The sequence below is a fragment of the Somniosus microcephalus genome, chromosome 13 (assembly GCF_052327205.1).
Source record: "Somniosus microcephalus isolate GS21.2 chromosome 13, FLI_Smic_1.0, whole genome shotgun sequence".
Classification (NCBI taxonomy): Eukaryota; Metazoa; Chordata; class Chondrichthyes; order Squaliformes; family Somniosidae; genus Somniosus; species Somniosus microcephalus.
Window position 1 is genome coordinate 35,526,965 of NC_140999.1, and position 15,599 is coordinate 35,542,563.

At 45.2% G+C, this 15,599-nt stretch overlaps 1 protein-coding gene across 1 annotated transcript in view; it reads left to right on the forward strand.

Annotated features, from left to right (window-relative positions):
* myo1f (myosin IF) overlaps positions 1–15,599 on the forward strand; it is a 214,742-nt gene that overhangs the window by 182,079 nt on the left and 17,064 nt on the right. Inside the window, exons 18-23 of the mRNA XM_086004739.1 lie at positions 3,080–3,178; positions 5,138–5,282; positions 5,628–5,742; positions 6,725–6,894; positions 8,640–8,785; positions 10,603–10,749. Of these exons, the coding sequence (XP_085860865.1) occupies positions 3,080–3,178; positions 5,138–5,282; positions 5,628–5,742; positions 6,725–6,894; positions 8,640–8,785; positions 10,603–10,749 (822 nt within the window). The remainder of the gene's footprint in view (positions 1–3,079; positions 3,179–5,137; positions 5,283–5,627; positions 5,743–6,724; positions 6,895–8,639; positions 8,786–10,602; positions 10,750–15,599) is intronic.

A 15,599-nucleotide genomic window follows, 5' to 3' on the forward strand; every position in this document is an offset into this window, starting at 1 on the left:
GCCTTCTGTGATAGAGAATTCCACAGGTTCACCACTCTCTGGGTGAAGAAATTCTTCCTCATCTCTGTCCTAAATGGCTTACCCCTTATCCTTAGACTATGACCCCTGGTTCTGGACTCTCCGACCATCGGGAACATTCTACCTGCATCTAGTTTGTCCAGACCTGTCAGAATTTTATAAGTTTCGATGAGATCCCCTCTCATTCTTCTAAACTCCAGCGAGTATAAGCCCAATCGACCCAATCTCTCCTCATACGTCATTCCTGCCATCCCAGGGATCAGCCTTGTGGATCTTCGCTGAACTCCTTCCATGGCAAGAACAGCCTTCCTCAGATAAGGCGACCAAAACTGCACACAGTACTCAAGGTGTGGTCTCACCAAGGCCCTGTACAACTGCAGCAGGACATCCTTGCTCCTGTACTCAAACCCTTTCGCTATGAAGGCCAGCATACCATTTGCTTTCTTCACCGCCTGCTGCACCTGCATGCTTACCTTCAGCGACTGGTGCACAAGGACACCCAGGTCTCGTTGCACTTCCCCTTCTCCCAATCTATTGCCATTCAGATAATAGTCTGCCTTTCTGTTTTTGACACCAAAGTGGATAACCTCGCATTTATCCACGTTATATTGCATCTGCCACGCTTCTGCCCAATCACACAACCTGTCCAAATCATCCTGGAGTTTCTCGGTATCCTCCTCGCAGCACACACGCCCACCCAGCTTTGTGTCATCTGTAAACTTGGAGATATTACATCTAGTTCCCTTATCTAGATCATTAATGTATATTGTGAATAGCTGGGGTCCAAGGACCGATCCCTGCGGTACCCCACTAGTCACTGCCTGCCACTTGGAAAAGACCCGTTAATTCCTACTCTCTGCTTTCTGTCCGCCAACCAGTTCTCTATCCAAGTCAATACCTTGCCCCCAATCCCATGTGCCTTAACTTTACACGCTAATCTCTTATGCGGGACCTTATCGAAAGCCTTTTGAAAGTCCAAATACACCACATCTACTGGTTCTCCCTTATCTATTTTCCCAGTTACATCCTCAAAAAATTCCAGTAGATTAGTCAAACACGATTTACCTTTTGTAAATCCATGTTGACTTTGTCCGATCCTGTCACTGTTTTCCAAGTGCTCAGCTATTACATCCTTTATAATGGACTCTAGCATTTTCCCCACTACTGATGTCAGGCTTACCGGTCTGTAATTCCCTGCTTTCTCTCTACCACCCTTTTTGAATAATGGGGTAACATTAGCTACCCTCCAATCCATGGGTACAGTTCCAGATTCCAGCGAATTTTGGAAGATGATCAGCAATGCATCTACTATTTCTAGGGCCACCTCCTTAAGTACCCTAGGATGTAGATTATCAGGCCCTGGGGATTTATCGGCCTTCAATCCCGTCAATTTCCCTAACACCATTTCCCTACAAATACTGATTTCTTTCAGTTCCTCCCTCTCATCAGACCCTATGTTCTCCAACATCTCTGGGAGGTTATTTGTGTCCTCCTTTGTGAAGACAGGTGGACGTGCACTCGTCTAGTTCACAGTGAGTTGTGCTGCTGACCACATCGCTCAGAGGGTTATCACTGTGCAACAAGTGAGGGCTCAAATCCATGTCTATCACTTGTCCAATGACCAACTGCTGATTAGTCTCGTTAAGAGCAAAATCAGCTAGGCTGATGCCTGCAAACATACGATAGCAAAATACTGCAGATGCTGGAAATCCGAAATAACAACAGAAAATGCTGGAAAAACTCAGCAGGCCAGGCAACATCCGTGGAGAGAAAATAGAGTCAACGTTTCGGGTCACAACCCTTTGTCAAGACTGAAGAAGCGCAGGAAATGAAATAGATTAAAAGGGATGGAGGTGTAGAGGGATTGTACGTCCATGGTGAAAAGGAGGCGGTTGGGGCCAGGAAACTGGCAGCTGTCTCCCATTCTGCCAGCGCATTTCACACCTAATCTAGAGCAGTCTTTTCTCTCCACTAGTCCTACAGGAAACTTTGGTTTATCCGGAGGTTGTATGTCCAGAAACCTCGATCTACCGGCAGAAATCAGGAGCCGTTTTGTTAGGTTTTTTTTCTTCTCGTGGCTTTGTTTTCAACAGTCAGGCTCTGGAAAGTCTCTCTGAAGCTATTGCTAAGCGACAGCGATGCTTCCACGGTACGAGCCGACTGCTTACAAGCTGTTGCTAAGCAACAGTGTTTGTTGTCAGATACGGAGATGAAAACCTCCGTATGCTTCACATTAACTTTTTACGTCCGGCAGTTTTGATAGATCGGCAACAGCTCGGTCCCGTCGGTGCCGGATATAACAAAGTTTCCTGTATCACCATCTCGTCTCATTTTGAATACCTCTTAATGTCTCTTCACTTCTCTTTTGTTCTCTCCCAGCCGCCATACTAGCCTTTTAATCTATTTCATTTCCTGTGCTTCTTCAGTCTTGACAAAGGGTTGTGACCCAAAACATTGACTCTATTTTCTCTCCACGGATGTTGCCTGGCCTGCTAAGTTTTTCCAGCATTTTCTGTCGCCTGCAAACATACGCCTGCTGATGGGAGATTGAAACTAAATCAATCTGCTGTGACAGACTCTGTAATCCGATGCCTAAACTCAGAAGGTTCGCAGTACTCCAAGAAGATGTTGATGATTGACTAGCCAATGAAGGACCTGTCAATGGAGGCTAAGATTCTTCTCACTTGGTCCCAGGTTAACCTGAAAACCAATATCCTGACAGGAAGGATGGTTTTACCTGGACAAGCAGTGGAAGCTTACTATGCTCTGTGCTGGTAAGCTGGGTAGCTTTAACCAAGTAAATGCCATTGGATCACCCATGTACATTTGGAAGTCCCTGGGCCTTACCATTGCCAACCTGTTAGGTTATCTGGGCTTAGGTAAGTGGGGTGTGTCCCTGTGAGGAGCTGAACAGATACACTATTCAGGTGATTTTTCAGTAGTTCAGTTTGAATCCTTTATGGCAATTCCAGATGTATCAGTCATCCTTCTGAAAGTTTCAATCTTTGACTGAGGTAATTATATTATTTCTGATCTCTGTTTTCATACCCAAATCTTTCAGAGTGAAGCATCAGGTTGAATATCTGGGACTGAAAGAAAACATTCGAGTCCGACGAGCGGGGTTTGCTTACCGAAGAGCTTTCGCAAAATTCATACAGAGGTACCTTTTCTCATTTTAGGCCGCTCTTAGTGGCAGTTAAAGAGTGAGTATCTCCATCAGTGTCGCTCTTAAAAATCAAATTAAATATGAATTGCGATTTTGTTCCTCATCTTTTTGCATTATTATTAGGGTTACCAACTCCAGTTGGGCCTAGTCCTGGTGGTTTCATCACATGACCTCCCACGTCCAACTGTCCCACCCAGTCAGTCTTTTTTTTCCCCTGTCTTCAATATTTTTGGTAACTAATAGACAAAAGTGTTCAAAGAAAACTTTATTTCAATGCCCCGATTATTTTTCTCCCGGATTGCTCGCAGCGGTGTCCAGGATTTTAATCTTTACTTCTTGGAGACTCCAGGACAATCCTGGGTTGACAACCTTAATTATTATCCATTGATTTTTTTTTGTATATCTTTGGTTAAATGGTGAGAGTTGATGACATTGGGAATTATGACTTGGAGCAGCTGCTGATTCTGACAGTATGCAGGCACTGAAATACACAGTTGACGACAACCCGGGGAAAAATATCACACAAACTTATGATAATTACCCCGAGAAGGTAAGAGAAGGTGTTTGCCTGGGCAGAAGCTGGCTGTGGTGTTTGTGTTGTAAGTTGTGAATCTGCTGGTGTAACTGGAGGCGGAGGGAGGATTGTACTGTTTAGTTGTTAAACTGAGTAGACAAACTGCAAAGTTAATTGACGTTTGCAGGATTGTGCTGTTTGAATTGGGGTCTGTAAGAGAGCTGGGTGAGTTACCAGATAGAGTCCTTTAAGTAGAAAGCACATTAGTGTGCGAGGCAGACTGAGCTGCAAGAGGCTGTGTGAGTGAGACAGTGACAGAGTGAGGTTGCCCTGATAGAAGGCAAGAGAGGGAATTTGGCCTGAGTGAGAATTTGGCCCTGAGACAGAGTGGGCCTGAATCAGAAAGGGCAGAGAAGTAAATTAGATAATTAAATCTAGAGCTGGTACTTGTGAGTAGCACAGTGTTTAATAGTATGGAACTAGCAGAATCAAGAGCTAGACTTGTGGCAGGTAATTTTAACTTTTATCCCTGAGCGATAAACAGGTGATAATGAATTGTAGCCCGTTCAGGTAACAGCTCTGGGCAAAACGTTACGTCCAAGCTTAAAATTTTGGGAGAGGCTGAGGCCTTCAGGTAAAAGCTTAATAAAAAAGGCATTAAAAAACGAAAAAACACAATTCAAAGGATAAGTTTAATCATGTTATTGTGAAATACATTATTTATGAATTTTTCTTTTGTTTAAACCCTTACCTTGGATATTAGAAGTTTCAGTTACTGAGAAAAATGGTGGATAAAAATGATCAGAAAGCACTTCAAGCGATTTGTGATGGAAAAGATACAGCACCAACTAGTGGCCAGAGCCTGTAATTGCACAGTGACATGAACTGGTGACATAGGGCTTTTCCATTTTAAGTGTGGACATAGGAATTTATAATAGAAGAAGTTGACATAGAAGTGTGACGAAAAAAAAATGACAACAGAAAGTAAGGTCTTCCAGACAGGAAGTGCGTGCAGATGTAAGATTTTTATAAGATATACAGGAAACTTTGTGATATCCGGCACCGACGGGACCGGCGTGTTGCCGACCTATCAAAACTGCCGGACATACAAAGTTAATGTTGAAGCATACAGAGGTTTTCATCTCCGTATCTGACAACAAACACTGTTGCTTAGCAACAGCTTCTAAAGAGTCGGCTGCAGCTGCAAGCGTCTGTAGCTGAAGCTGTTGCTACAGCTACAGACCTTGCAGTGGCTGACTGGGAAAAAAAAAGAACGAGATCTAAAAAAACGTACAGAAAATGGCTCCTGACTTTTGCCGTTAGATCGAGTATTCCGGACATACAACCTCCGGATAAACCAAAGTTTCCTGTAGATAGATGTGGAGCATCTTCTCAATTGACTAAAATATGTGCTTTCTGCGATCTGTCCTTGTTTAAAGGTATGCTATCCTCACACCAGAGACCTGGCCACGTTGGCATGGCGACGAACGCCAAGGGGCTCAGCATTTGCTTCATTCTGTCAACGTAGATACCGACCAGTACCAGATGGGGAAATATAAAGTATTTGTAAAGAATCCAGAATCAGTAAGTTACTGCTTGTGGATTAAGTTTGCCTTTTGTAATTGGTTAGGCTTTGGTGTCCAAAACTAGATTGGTTTATGAAACACGGCCAAAGCTTTGATGACTCAGTGGGTAGTTGCCTGCATGATTTACCATGTCACCATAGTGACCAGGGAGGCCCCTTTGCTGAGGTGTTGACTAATGAGCATCATGACATTTTTAGCAGTGAATGCCTAATATGATTATGAATGCTTTTAAGCCTTGTGTGATATTAATGTTTGTTTTAACATTTAATTTTTTTCCATCTGTTCTGTCAATGGTTTCTTCATTCACTTATGTCCTTAATCATCCAAAATTTTGAAATTCCAGCTTTTCCTTTTGGAAGAAATGAGAGAACGAAAGTTTGATAAATTTGCAAGAATCATTCAAAAAGCATGGAGGAAGCACATTGCACGAAGAAAGTATGAACAGATGAGAGAAGAAGGTAAAACCTTAATAGTCATTATAACAAATATGTAAGATGAGGAAACTTGCCTAACATTGGTAAATTGGTCCAGTTAAATCAAACTTAAAACTGTTTTAAGCTCATCAAAATTTGTGCAAGATTTGACTAGTTTGTCCTGATCTACAGCAGTCCTTAATGGGACCGCTGGGGGCCACCAAAGAAACTGTCAGGTAAGCGTTTTAATACTCACCTTAACATGGAGCCAAGAGGAACAGGAATACTCTTCCTGCCTCCACATTAATACTGTGAGCCACAGCTGGCCTGTGCTTGGCCCCTCCCACTCGCCTCCCCCACCCACCCCAAGACTTACTTGACTTACTTGAGCACTGCAACCATGGTATTGAAAAGAAATCCCTGTATTCATCCATTCTTAATTCCCGATCAACCCTGAAAATAAGATAACAAATTTACCTTCCCTTCTGCTCGCAGTGACTCCTAATGCAAATTATGTAAATGCACTAGGGAGAAGTGCCAGCATTTATCAATATTTACTCCTGCCCAACCCTCCCAATAAGGTGACCAGTTACTTATCTGCCTTCACCTTGGGCTCACAATGATGCCTAATCCAAATTATGTAAATGAGCTATCTGAGTGTTCAGCAAAAATCTCAACATTCGTCTATTGATAACTCCTGTCCAACTTCTAAGCTATACATCCTTTCATGGTTATTTTTTGCAAAGTGTAACACTTCACATTTTTCTGCATTAAACTGCATCTGCTCACTCTGCCAACCTCTCTCTGTCCTCCTGCAATCCCTTCATTCTTCCTCACACTTTGCTATGGCCTCTAATTTGTTATCATCAACGTTCCTCAATACTATTCCTCTTGTACTTATGTACAAATGATTGACATAAATGGAAAATGACAGAGGCCCTGTCACTGATCTGAGGTCCCTGTCTTTGTGCTTGCCTGTCATTTTTGTAAAATTACCATAAACCCTATTTTTGGTTGTTTACTCCAGCCTCCAGCATACTTTACAACTTCAAAGAGAGAAGAAGGAACAGTATTAACCGAAACTTTGTTGGTGACTATCTTGGCATTGAAGACCGACCAGAGCTACGACAGTTTCTCGGGAAGCGGGAGAGGATTGATTTTGCAGACTCTATCACTAAGTTTGACAGAAGATTTAAGGTAATGGTTGACAATCATAATTTTAAATAACGGAGGAGAAAGGTCACTTTGTGTTCCATTTTTCTTCTGCTCAGTCTTTCTCCTTCATTGTTTTCACTTACCTCTGCCCATCCCTCCACACTGATAGACCAGATTGTTTTTCATGGTAGGCACCAAGGTTTCCCTAAAATAATTAGTAATGGCATTGCCAAACTATGATTTAGAAAATTGTTTTATGAGAGTAAAAATGTTGAGGTTCAGTGCACATTGCTATGTGATGTCATTAGGGATTAGATATGATTTTAATAACTGATTGTTAGTATGACCTCAAGGAGTCATATGATTGTGTGACCTGGGTTATCTAAAAGAGTATCTCCAACTTCACTCTTGTAATTTATGGCATCAGGTCCAGTCCTGGATGTGTTACTATCTTGCAATATTAAGACTGCATACATTGCAGCAGGTTTTTCTCTGCTTTGTGCCTGGGGAATGCTCAAAGCAGAGGAAACAGGGGCATAGAACAATGATGCTGAGTCTCTGCCTCCTCTACATTGCACAGGAATCTGCTGGCTACCCCCTGCGCGGCACGGGCAAATGCTTGCACCTGGAACAGGCACGAGCACAAGGCAGCCGTGTAAATGAGGTTGAAAGTTCTTAATGAGGCTTCTGGTCTTATTTTCCTGTTGGTTCGCCAAATGGCCGCCCATTTGGAGTAGGGCCCAGAAGAAGCAGGCCTTTTGGCCTTGTGCTCAACCCTGCTCAGAGTGGAGGATCTGGGTGCAGCCTGGATGCTACCAGGAGTCCAGCCAAAAGTAAGTGATTTCCTTCTATAAGGCTGGTAAGAGAAGGACAGATGCTGGAGGCCTTCTGGCTGCTGTTCGTGGAGAGCAGCTAGTAGGTCCTGAAACTGACAGCTATTATCCCTCAGGCCTGCATTGACAACTGGATTTCTGTCCTTATTTACAGGCACAAGGCCCTGCACCTAATGGTACATTGGGCTGATTTAAATGACCTGAACCCACAAATATAGCCAGGCTCAGGTCGAGTGAGGCACTCTACTTCACCTGCACCCAGATGGGGGCAGGGAGGAAAATTGCAGCTCTACAAAAGGGAATGAGATAGGGAAAATGTTATGCACTTCTCTATTTATATCACACTAATTTTGTCAGGTATTTAATGTGAGAGCTGGAGGATTTTAATTCTGATCGTCTTAAGTGTGGAAGCATTATTAGCAACGTATCAGGTTAGATTCACATCCATGATTCCACCTGAAATCGGGGAGACTGTGGTGACGAATGACGGAAAATTCAAGTGGTGAAGCCTAGCGCTGCTTCACTGCCGACCTACGTTTTCCTCCCGCCCACCTCCATTTCATTTACATTGCACATACGGCAGGGTAGGCTAAGTTCTGCCCCTCCCGCTTGGAAAGGCCTGGAAATCTTGGGGTAACATGAAAGGAACAGAAATCTGGCGAAACAAGGTCTCCCTCCACCCCTTTGTCCTAACCTTTGCGCTCGGGGAACTGGGCGTTCATCGGGGAACTGGGCGTTCATCGGGACCAAGGGGCAAGAAAATTAGCCCTCCGAAGTCTAGTTCTTACAGACTGGCAGCAATAGAACAGTTGACAGAGGTGCGATATTGTTCGCACTAGCACTGATGCAGGTCCTATGTATTGTATCCATTCATTTACTTGTTGTATCACCACATTATTTACCATAACTTTTCTGTATTAAATAATGATTCTTAAATCATATCCAATTTTTCAGGGTATAAAGCGTGACCTTATACTATCCCCAAAGTACATTTATCTAATTGGTCGAGAAAAGATTAAGAAGGGGCCTGAAAAGGGTCAAATCAAGGAGACCCTAAAAAGAAAGATTGAAATTCAGAACATTACTGCTGTTTCTATGAGGTACATTAATCTTGTTTTGTGGTTACCTGTTTGCCTTCCTATCTAAAAGCTCTAGCAAACACCCCCAGTAAGCATAGCCTGGCTATTCCGTCGGTCCGTGGTGTACTGCCCCAGGGCAGGTCATAACTCAAGTCTCACACATGAGATTCTTGAGCCCTTTACTAGGGAAGAGTAGCTCAGGTGGTTTCCTGTTGCCTTCCTTACGGTTTTTATCTTCAAAGTACCTTGTCCTAGGTAGCTTGTCACCAAGGGTAAAGAGCCCCACCTGATGGGAGAGATGTATAACGGCGGTGGATCTGATATCGTTCGTTTTACGCTGTCACTCAAATTCAAAATTATCTGCATAGTGTTGCCCTCCCAATGTACATCGTGGAATCTCCTTTGCACACTTCTTTCATGATAATTACTTATTAAAATTTGATTTCTTATGATCAGTTACGAGAGTCCTTCTTACATCCAAAGTGTGAAAATTGTACAGTGTGTAACCACAGAACTGAACTGTGAAAACAGCTCATTGGTGTTATTTGACATCTCAAGACATTTTTTCAAAGTCTACTTTTTTTTTTCCAATTTCCGTCCTTCCCCTCCCCTTTCTGATGACGCTGAGGGTGGTCATATAGGTGCCTGCAGCTCTCTGGTACCTCACCAGAGTGACTCTTGTTCGTGTTTGGGCCTGAACATGAAGGGCTAGAAGCTCTTGGCCTCCCACAGCTGTGGGCCTCTCCATTTCCATTTGCCATTTCTGGGGAGAGGCCCTGCCAGGGGTACTGGGCCTATGTATTGATTTCTTTGTGGGTTCAATGACGAGACATTTATGAAAGAGAATGTCTTTTAATCTAAAGTCTGTTCAACTCTTTATACAGCATTTACAGGAGACATCATGCTAGTGATGCATCTAGAACGAAACTGAAACTAAACTAAACTGCCTTGCTTGTCTCTGTCACATGTCCTCTGCTGGTCAGGCATAAGTAATCAATACATGCAAACATGCTGGTAAGGCATCATAATCAAACAGGCAAATACCATCACGATTTGCTGATATCATTACAGGCCTACACCATGGGTACAACATGGTCTGCACCGCCAAATTCAGAAGTACTGCGCCTGTCTAGCACACAGATTCAGAGCTCCCTATATCTTGATAAAATTGTTAAGAATATCATGTCAGCTAAGAAAAGTGTCATTTTAACAAATAAAGCTATGCATAACTAGTGTGTATCTACTGGAGGATTTAAAAATATATAACAAAATTGACTTCCTCCTTTAAATTAACTTGATACAGGTGTCACAGTCTGCAATGTTGTTTTTTAATTGTTCTTCAAGCTGAGGGGTGATGTTGCTGGTTACTTTCAATCCTGTGATAGTCTGGTTGAGCTACACCATGGCTCAGAGGTAACACAGAGCTCCTTTCACAGACCTTTGACCATGGACCCAAGTCCAGACTGTGAGCCAATCCCTCTTCCACCAGTGTACAGACTGCACAATCTGATCCTGTAACTTCTGAATCAGATTAATAAATCCTCGCTGTTGTAGCAAATCTGAGAATAGTTTTGCACTATGGTCTTGTACCCACGCTGAATTTAGATGGACCTAATCAAACTTCAGCTTCAGGGGTCTAGACAGCTCAGAAATGATGAAGCTCTCAACTCATCTATTTTGTTTGGCTTCCTATTGTTTATGGTACTTATCAGTCATTAATTGTTATTTTAGATCAACTGTTTCAGATCTACTATCACATGGACCTGTTGAAAGCAGCCACGGGTGCACCTTAGAGAGTTAATACATGATGAGATGTTTGTGTTCTGGTTTTATTTTAGCACCAGGCAAGATGATTTTGTTGTCCTGCACGAACCAGAGTATGACAGCCTCCTGGAGTCCATTTTTAAGACAGAGTTCATTAGTCTTCTGTGCAAACGAATTGAAGAGTTAACACATCAGAAATTACAACTCAATTTTTCTGACGCGTAAGAAAGCTTCTTGTTTGTTTTTCCTCCTCTGGTCTTGTGATAAAACATTTGAACATAGAAATGACTGTGATAATAGGATATGATAATTACCTTATCTGCTATGCTAATGAATATCATACAACAATAATTTCTAAACTTTTATTGCTACAGTTGTTCAAGTTGAATAGTTTAATACATGCCTTATCATTTTTATATTTTCTCTCCCTCCCCCCTCCCCCCATCCATCCCACCCTGAACTGAACAAGACCTGCTCCTAAGCGGCCGCCAATGGCATTCTGTTACCCTCTGTTAAGAGTAGCTCTCTAACAGAGGCCAGTGGCATTCAGTAACCTCTATCAGGAGGCAAGCCAATGCCTTCACCAGTGACATTCCGTAGCCCCCATTAGGAGAAGCTTCTGCACCTCTGTCAGTGGTGCTCTGTACCTCTGTGTTACCAAGTCCATGGCAGTGGCACAGAATCAACTTGATTTCTATCTTTCACTTCCTGTCCTCTGCAGTTTTATAGATAGACATAGAATTTCATAGAAATTGCAGCACTGAAACAGGCCATATGGCCAAACAGGTCTATGCTGGTGTTTATCGTCCGCTCGAGCCTCCTCCCGCCTTACTAGTAGCAAATATTAGGCAAATAAAAATACAGCAAGCAAGTAACTGCAGTCATAACACTGAAAGGCCATAACCAAATGTACTATCAGAGAATCGTTATAGTAATGGCTGAATTTCATATTCCTGTCAGCACAGTTAAAGCAGTGAACACAAATCTTTAAAGGCAATGAGAAAATTGTAACTGCAGGTAATCTAACTTAAAACAGAAAATGTACTCTTCGGGTTTCACCGGGTCCAGTGCATGAGTCAGTCAGGAAGTCAACTCAACGGGTCAGAATCTATGATCGCAACTGAATTGAAGCAATAAGTTTTGACTTCTGCGTCTTGGGTCTCCAAGCTGCGCAGCAGGTGTGATGCGCACCCGCCTGATGTCATCTCAGCTGGACTTGAAGGGACAATGCAGAGATGGAAATTGGAGGTGTTGACGATGGATACTGCACATAGAGCAAGGGCAGCACCCAGATTCAATGATGCATCACTGGAATTACTGCAGTCAGGAGGAGGAGAGGCCTACTTTTACCCAGCAATGGGAGGAAGAAACCTGCAGCTCTCATCAAGAAGGCGTAGTTGGCGATAGCTGAGGAGGTGAGCAGCAGGAGCGTTGTGCCCCGGTCTTGGATGTAGTGCAGGAAGGGATTTATTGACCTAACTAGGTAAAGAAAGTGAGTACATTTGCTGATACACCTACATCCTGTGGGTTAAGCCCCCGCTCACTCTGTCTTGCCAAGCATACTCCATCACATCACTCCTCACACCCACTCAACTTTCAGCAGCACCCAGGCTTCACTTTCTATGCACTTCATCACCTCCCCATGTGCCCATCCACTGTAGCCACTCACCCCACTCCTTATGCAATGTGATGCATCTGTCTCACAGTCACTCTCACCGAATGCACTGCATCCATCGGGGAACACCTCACCTTCACTCACTCACAGATTTTTTTTTGCCCCTTGTAAGAGAAGAGAGCACAAAATACAAGGGAGCTGGAGAGGACCGGAGGTGGCCCGCCACAAATAGTCTAGCTAACTGATGCAGAGGAAGATGGCATGGAGATAAGTGGCACATCTGCGTCCTTCTCAATCGGAGGTGTAGAGACAGGGAACTTGCAGATAGCTGGTGACAGAATTACAAATACCTCTGAAACACTAATGCTGACTTTATTTCATCATTGATTGAGCTATAAGAAGACTGAGTATGGTGATTGTGACTTTGCCACAACTAAATCATATCCCTTTCTTTTGTCTTCCAGGGCCTACACGTGTACAGCAAGTGTCGCAGGACATGCATGAGGATAATTCCTCAGAGGACATCATTCCTTCTGAGGATGCATCATCACAGGACATACAGCCATGCACCAACACAAATACTCACACTTCAGTGGGTCCAGTTAGAGAGTTAGTTGAGTTTTCACCTGGTGATTCACACCTCACAAGTGAGCATGAGAAGACACTGGTGGCAGGGACAGCTGTGGAGATTCCGCGCGGGGGCGCAATCCTCTCCAAGCTCTGCGCAGCTGGACAATGATGCTGATCCCTGGGGGCTATCGTTGAGAAGGAGAATGCTAGAGGTGCCTCAACAGCTTAGCCAGGTACAGGTAGACTACCCTTTATCCGAACTTCCGAAAACCGAAACCCTCTAAAAACCGAAGGTTTTTTCGTTCAGCGTAAGTCGTGCACACGGCTTACGCTGAACGAAAAAACCTTCGGTTTTTAGAGGGTTCCGGTTTCGGAAGTTAGGATAAAGGGTAAGTCGTGCGCACGACCCCCCGCCGACCCCCCCCGCTGGCCCCGACCCCCGCCGACCCCCCCGTGGACCCCCGCCGACCCCGACCCCCACCGACTTACGCTGAGCGTCAGCGTAAGTCGTGCGCACGACCCCCCCGCCGGCGCCGACCCCCCCGCGGACCCCCGCCGACCCCCCCGCGGACCCCCACCGACCCACCTTCCGAAATCCGAAATTCTCCGAAAACCGAAACACGGCTGGTCCCGAGGTTTTCGGATAAAGGATAGTCTACCTGTATTGACAGACTGCTAGAAATAGCCAAGTTATGGCTATCTCTGGTCACTTTAAATAATCAGGTTCGAGTGCAAACCAATATGTTGGGTATATTGGGGGGAAAATTGAGTCATGCCCCCTTTGGGGCGCTAACTTCGCCGGGGCGCTACTTTTAGCGCCCAAATCACTTAGCACCCCCGCGGCCGAAATTCATCGGTAGCGCTCCAAGAGGGAAGCGGGGTGCTACTGGAAGCACCCTGCCTCCCTCTTGGGGCGCTGCAAGGGAATATCGCGGTGCTACATGCCACAGCGCCATGGTACTGCAGGCCTTCCTCCCCTTCTTAAAGGGGAGGGGCCTTGCGCAGCACGACCCGAGGCCCCGCTGGGCCACCAAGGATCGGAGTGCTGGCAAAAGAGCCCGGCACTCAAGAAAAGTGCCGGGCTCACGGAGGGCTTCTCAGAAGGCCGGGGACAGTAACAGGGGCAGGTGCTGGCAGGCGGCCAGCAACAAAAATGGCCGCCCGGCACCTCGCCTTTAATTTGTGCCGCCCTGGCTGCAGGTAGGCCCCCCTGACCCCGCCAGACATAGCATCCGGCAGTAAGTCAGGGAGCACTACTGAAGATCGCGGTCGGGGCATGAGCGGGGCGCTGCGCACAGCGATGACTTCATCGTGGGGCGCTAACGGTTACTGCCACCGCTAACCTCCCACTGAATTTTGCAGGAAGCGCTGGTGACGTCGTGCCCGGGCGCTAGTTGCTTTGCGCCCTGTTAGCGCCCTCTTAGGGATGCGCAAAGCAACTGAATTTCTCCCCCATTGTGTTTAATCAGAGTTTAAGATTGAATATAACACATTAGTTATACAGCAAAAACATACGACCGTGACAAGAAGCTGATACCAATCCAATCGGACAGATGGTTGACACATGTGAGCAATTCTCTTCTTACAAGCCCTCTCTCTCTCTTTCTCTTCTTCCATCTGTGAATACAAGCTTTTGGGAGGTCACTTTTATTCTACTTTTATGGGTGGGCTTGAACCTGAATATTGACAAGACCTTTTGACCTATAGAAGTTCCCCATAAACCTTAATGTCCAATGGGACCTCTAGTTCTTTGTCTCGATTCTTGTGTCAAAGCCCGCCCTAAAGATGCCTTACGATTTTGGCCACATGTCTTTCTCTGTTTATATTTTCCCAGGGTTTCTGCAATTCGAACATAACCATTTAAACACAGCATTTTTCGCGTCACAGTTTTAATCGCATAACCATATACATTTTTCGGCATCTTTAGTTTCTAACAAGAAGTGCCACGCACACTCTCCACAATAGCGGAGAGGATGAAGGAATCCAACTCAATCGCTAGTGGATTGGTGGCACAGGAAATTGTGAGAATATCTGCCACGGAGAGAGTGGCTGCCTACATGGAACTTCTAGCACGGCTCCCAAATGAATCCATGCAGGCCATGACCACGGCCGTGCAGAAGATGTCTGCCGCCTTAAACAGGATGACATATACCTTATTCGTGGCCTTACAACACATCACTGATCTTCACCAACCTGGTCTGTAGCAGAGTGGTAATAGTGATGTTTCGCTGGCCCAGGAGGGGGATTATGGTAAAATTGGGCATGGAAGTGGGAACTCCACTCAAAGTGCTCTCAGTTCTCACCTGTTGCCCCCACCCTCTGGCAGCACCTGACATTCTCCCTCGTATCCCAGCGGCTGAATCTTCCCCTGCACGGGTGCAGGTGGAGGAGTTTTTGGCGGCGGGCCGCAGAGGCTCCAAAACCCAGAGGGTGCAGGTCAAAAGCCCCTCAGCAGTCAGTGCAGGGATCTGAGCAGCCTGCCTCTACCTCTGCTGAAGCCACATAGGATGCACCACATCGAAGCAGTAGGAAACGTTGGGGGTGATTTTGCCAATGGGGGCGCGTTGGAGGCGGGACTGCTGCTTGTCGGGTTTCAGTCCCGCCTCCATCGATGTCTGGCCAACCCACGCTATTTTCCCTTGATTGCCCAGCAGGCTTAGCAGGCCAATTAAGGGAAAGCCGGTGACAGAGAACGTCAGCATATGACGTTTCATCTGTCAAAAATTTTTGACAGATGAATTGTCATCGTTTGACAGATTTGAGAAGCTGTCAAACACTGACAATCTCTGTTGTTTGGTGAGTCCTTGTACTCAAGGCTCAACAAACCTATTTCCTGAGCAGAAAGCTGATTGCTGTTGCATCGGAGACTGCAGCAGCCATTCTGCC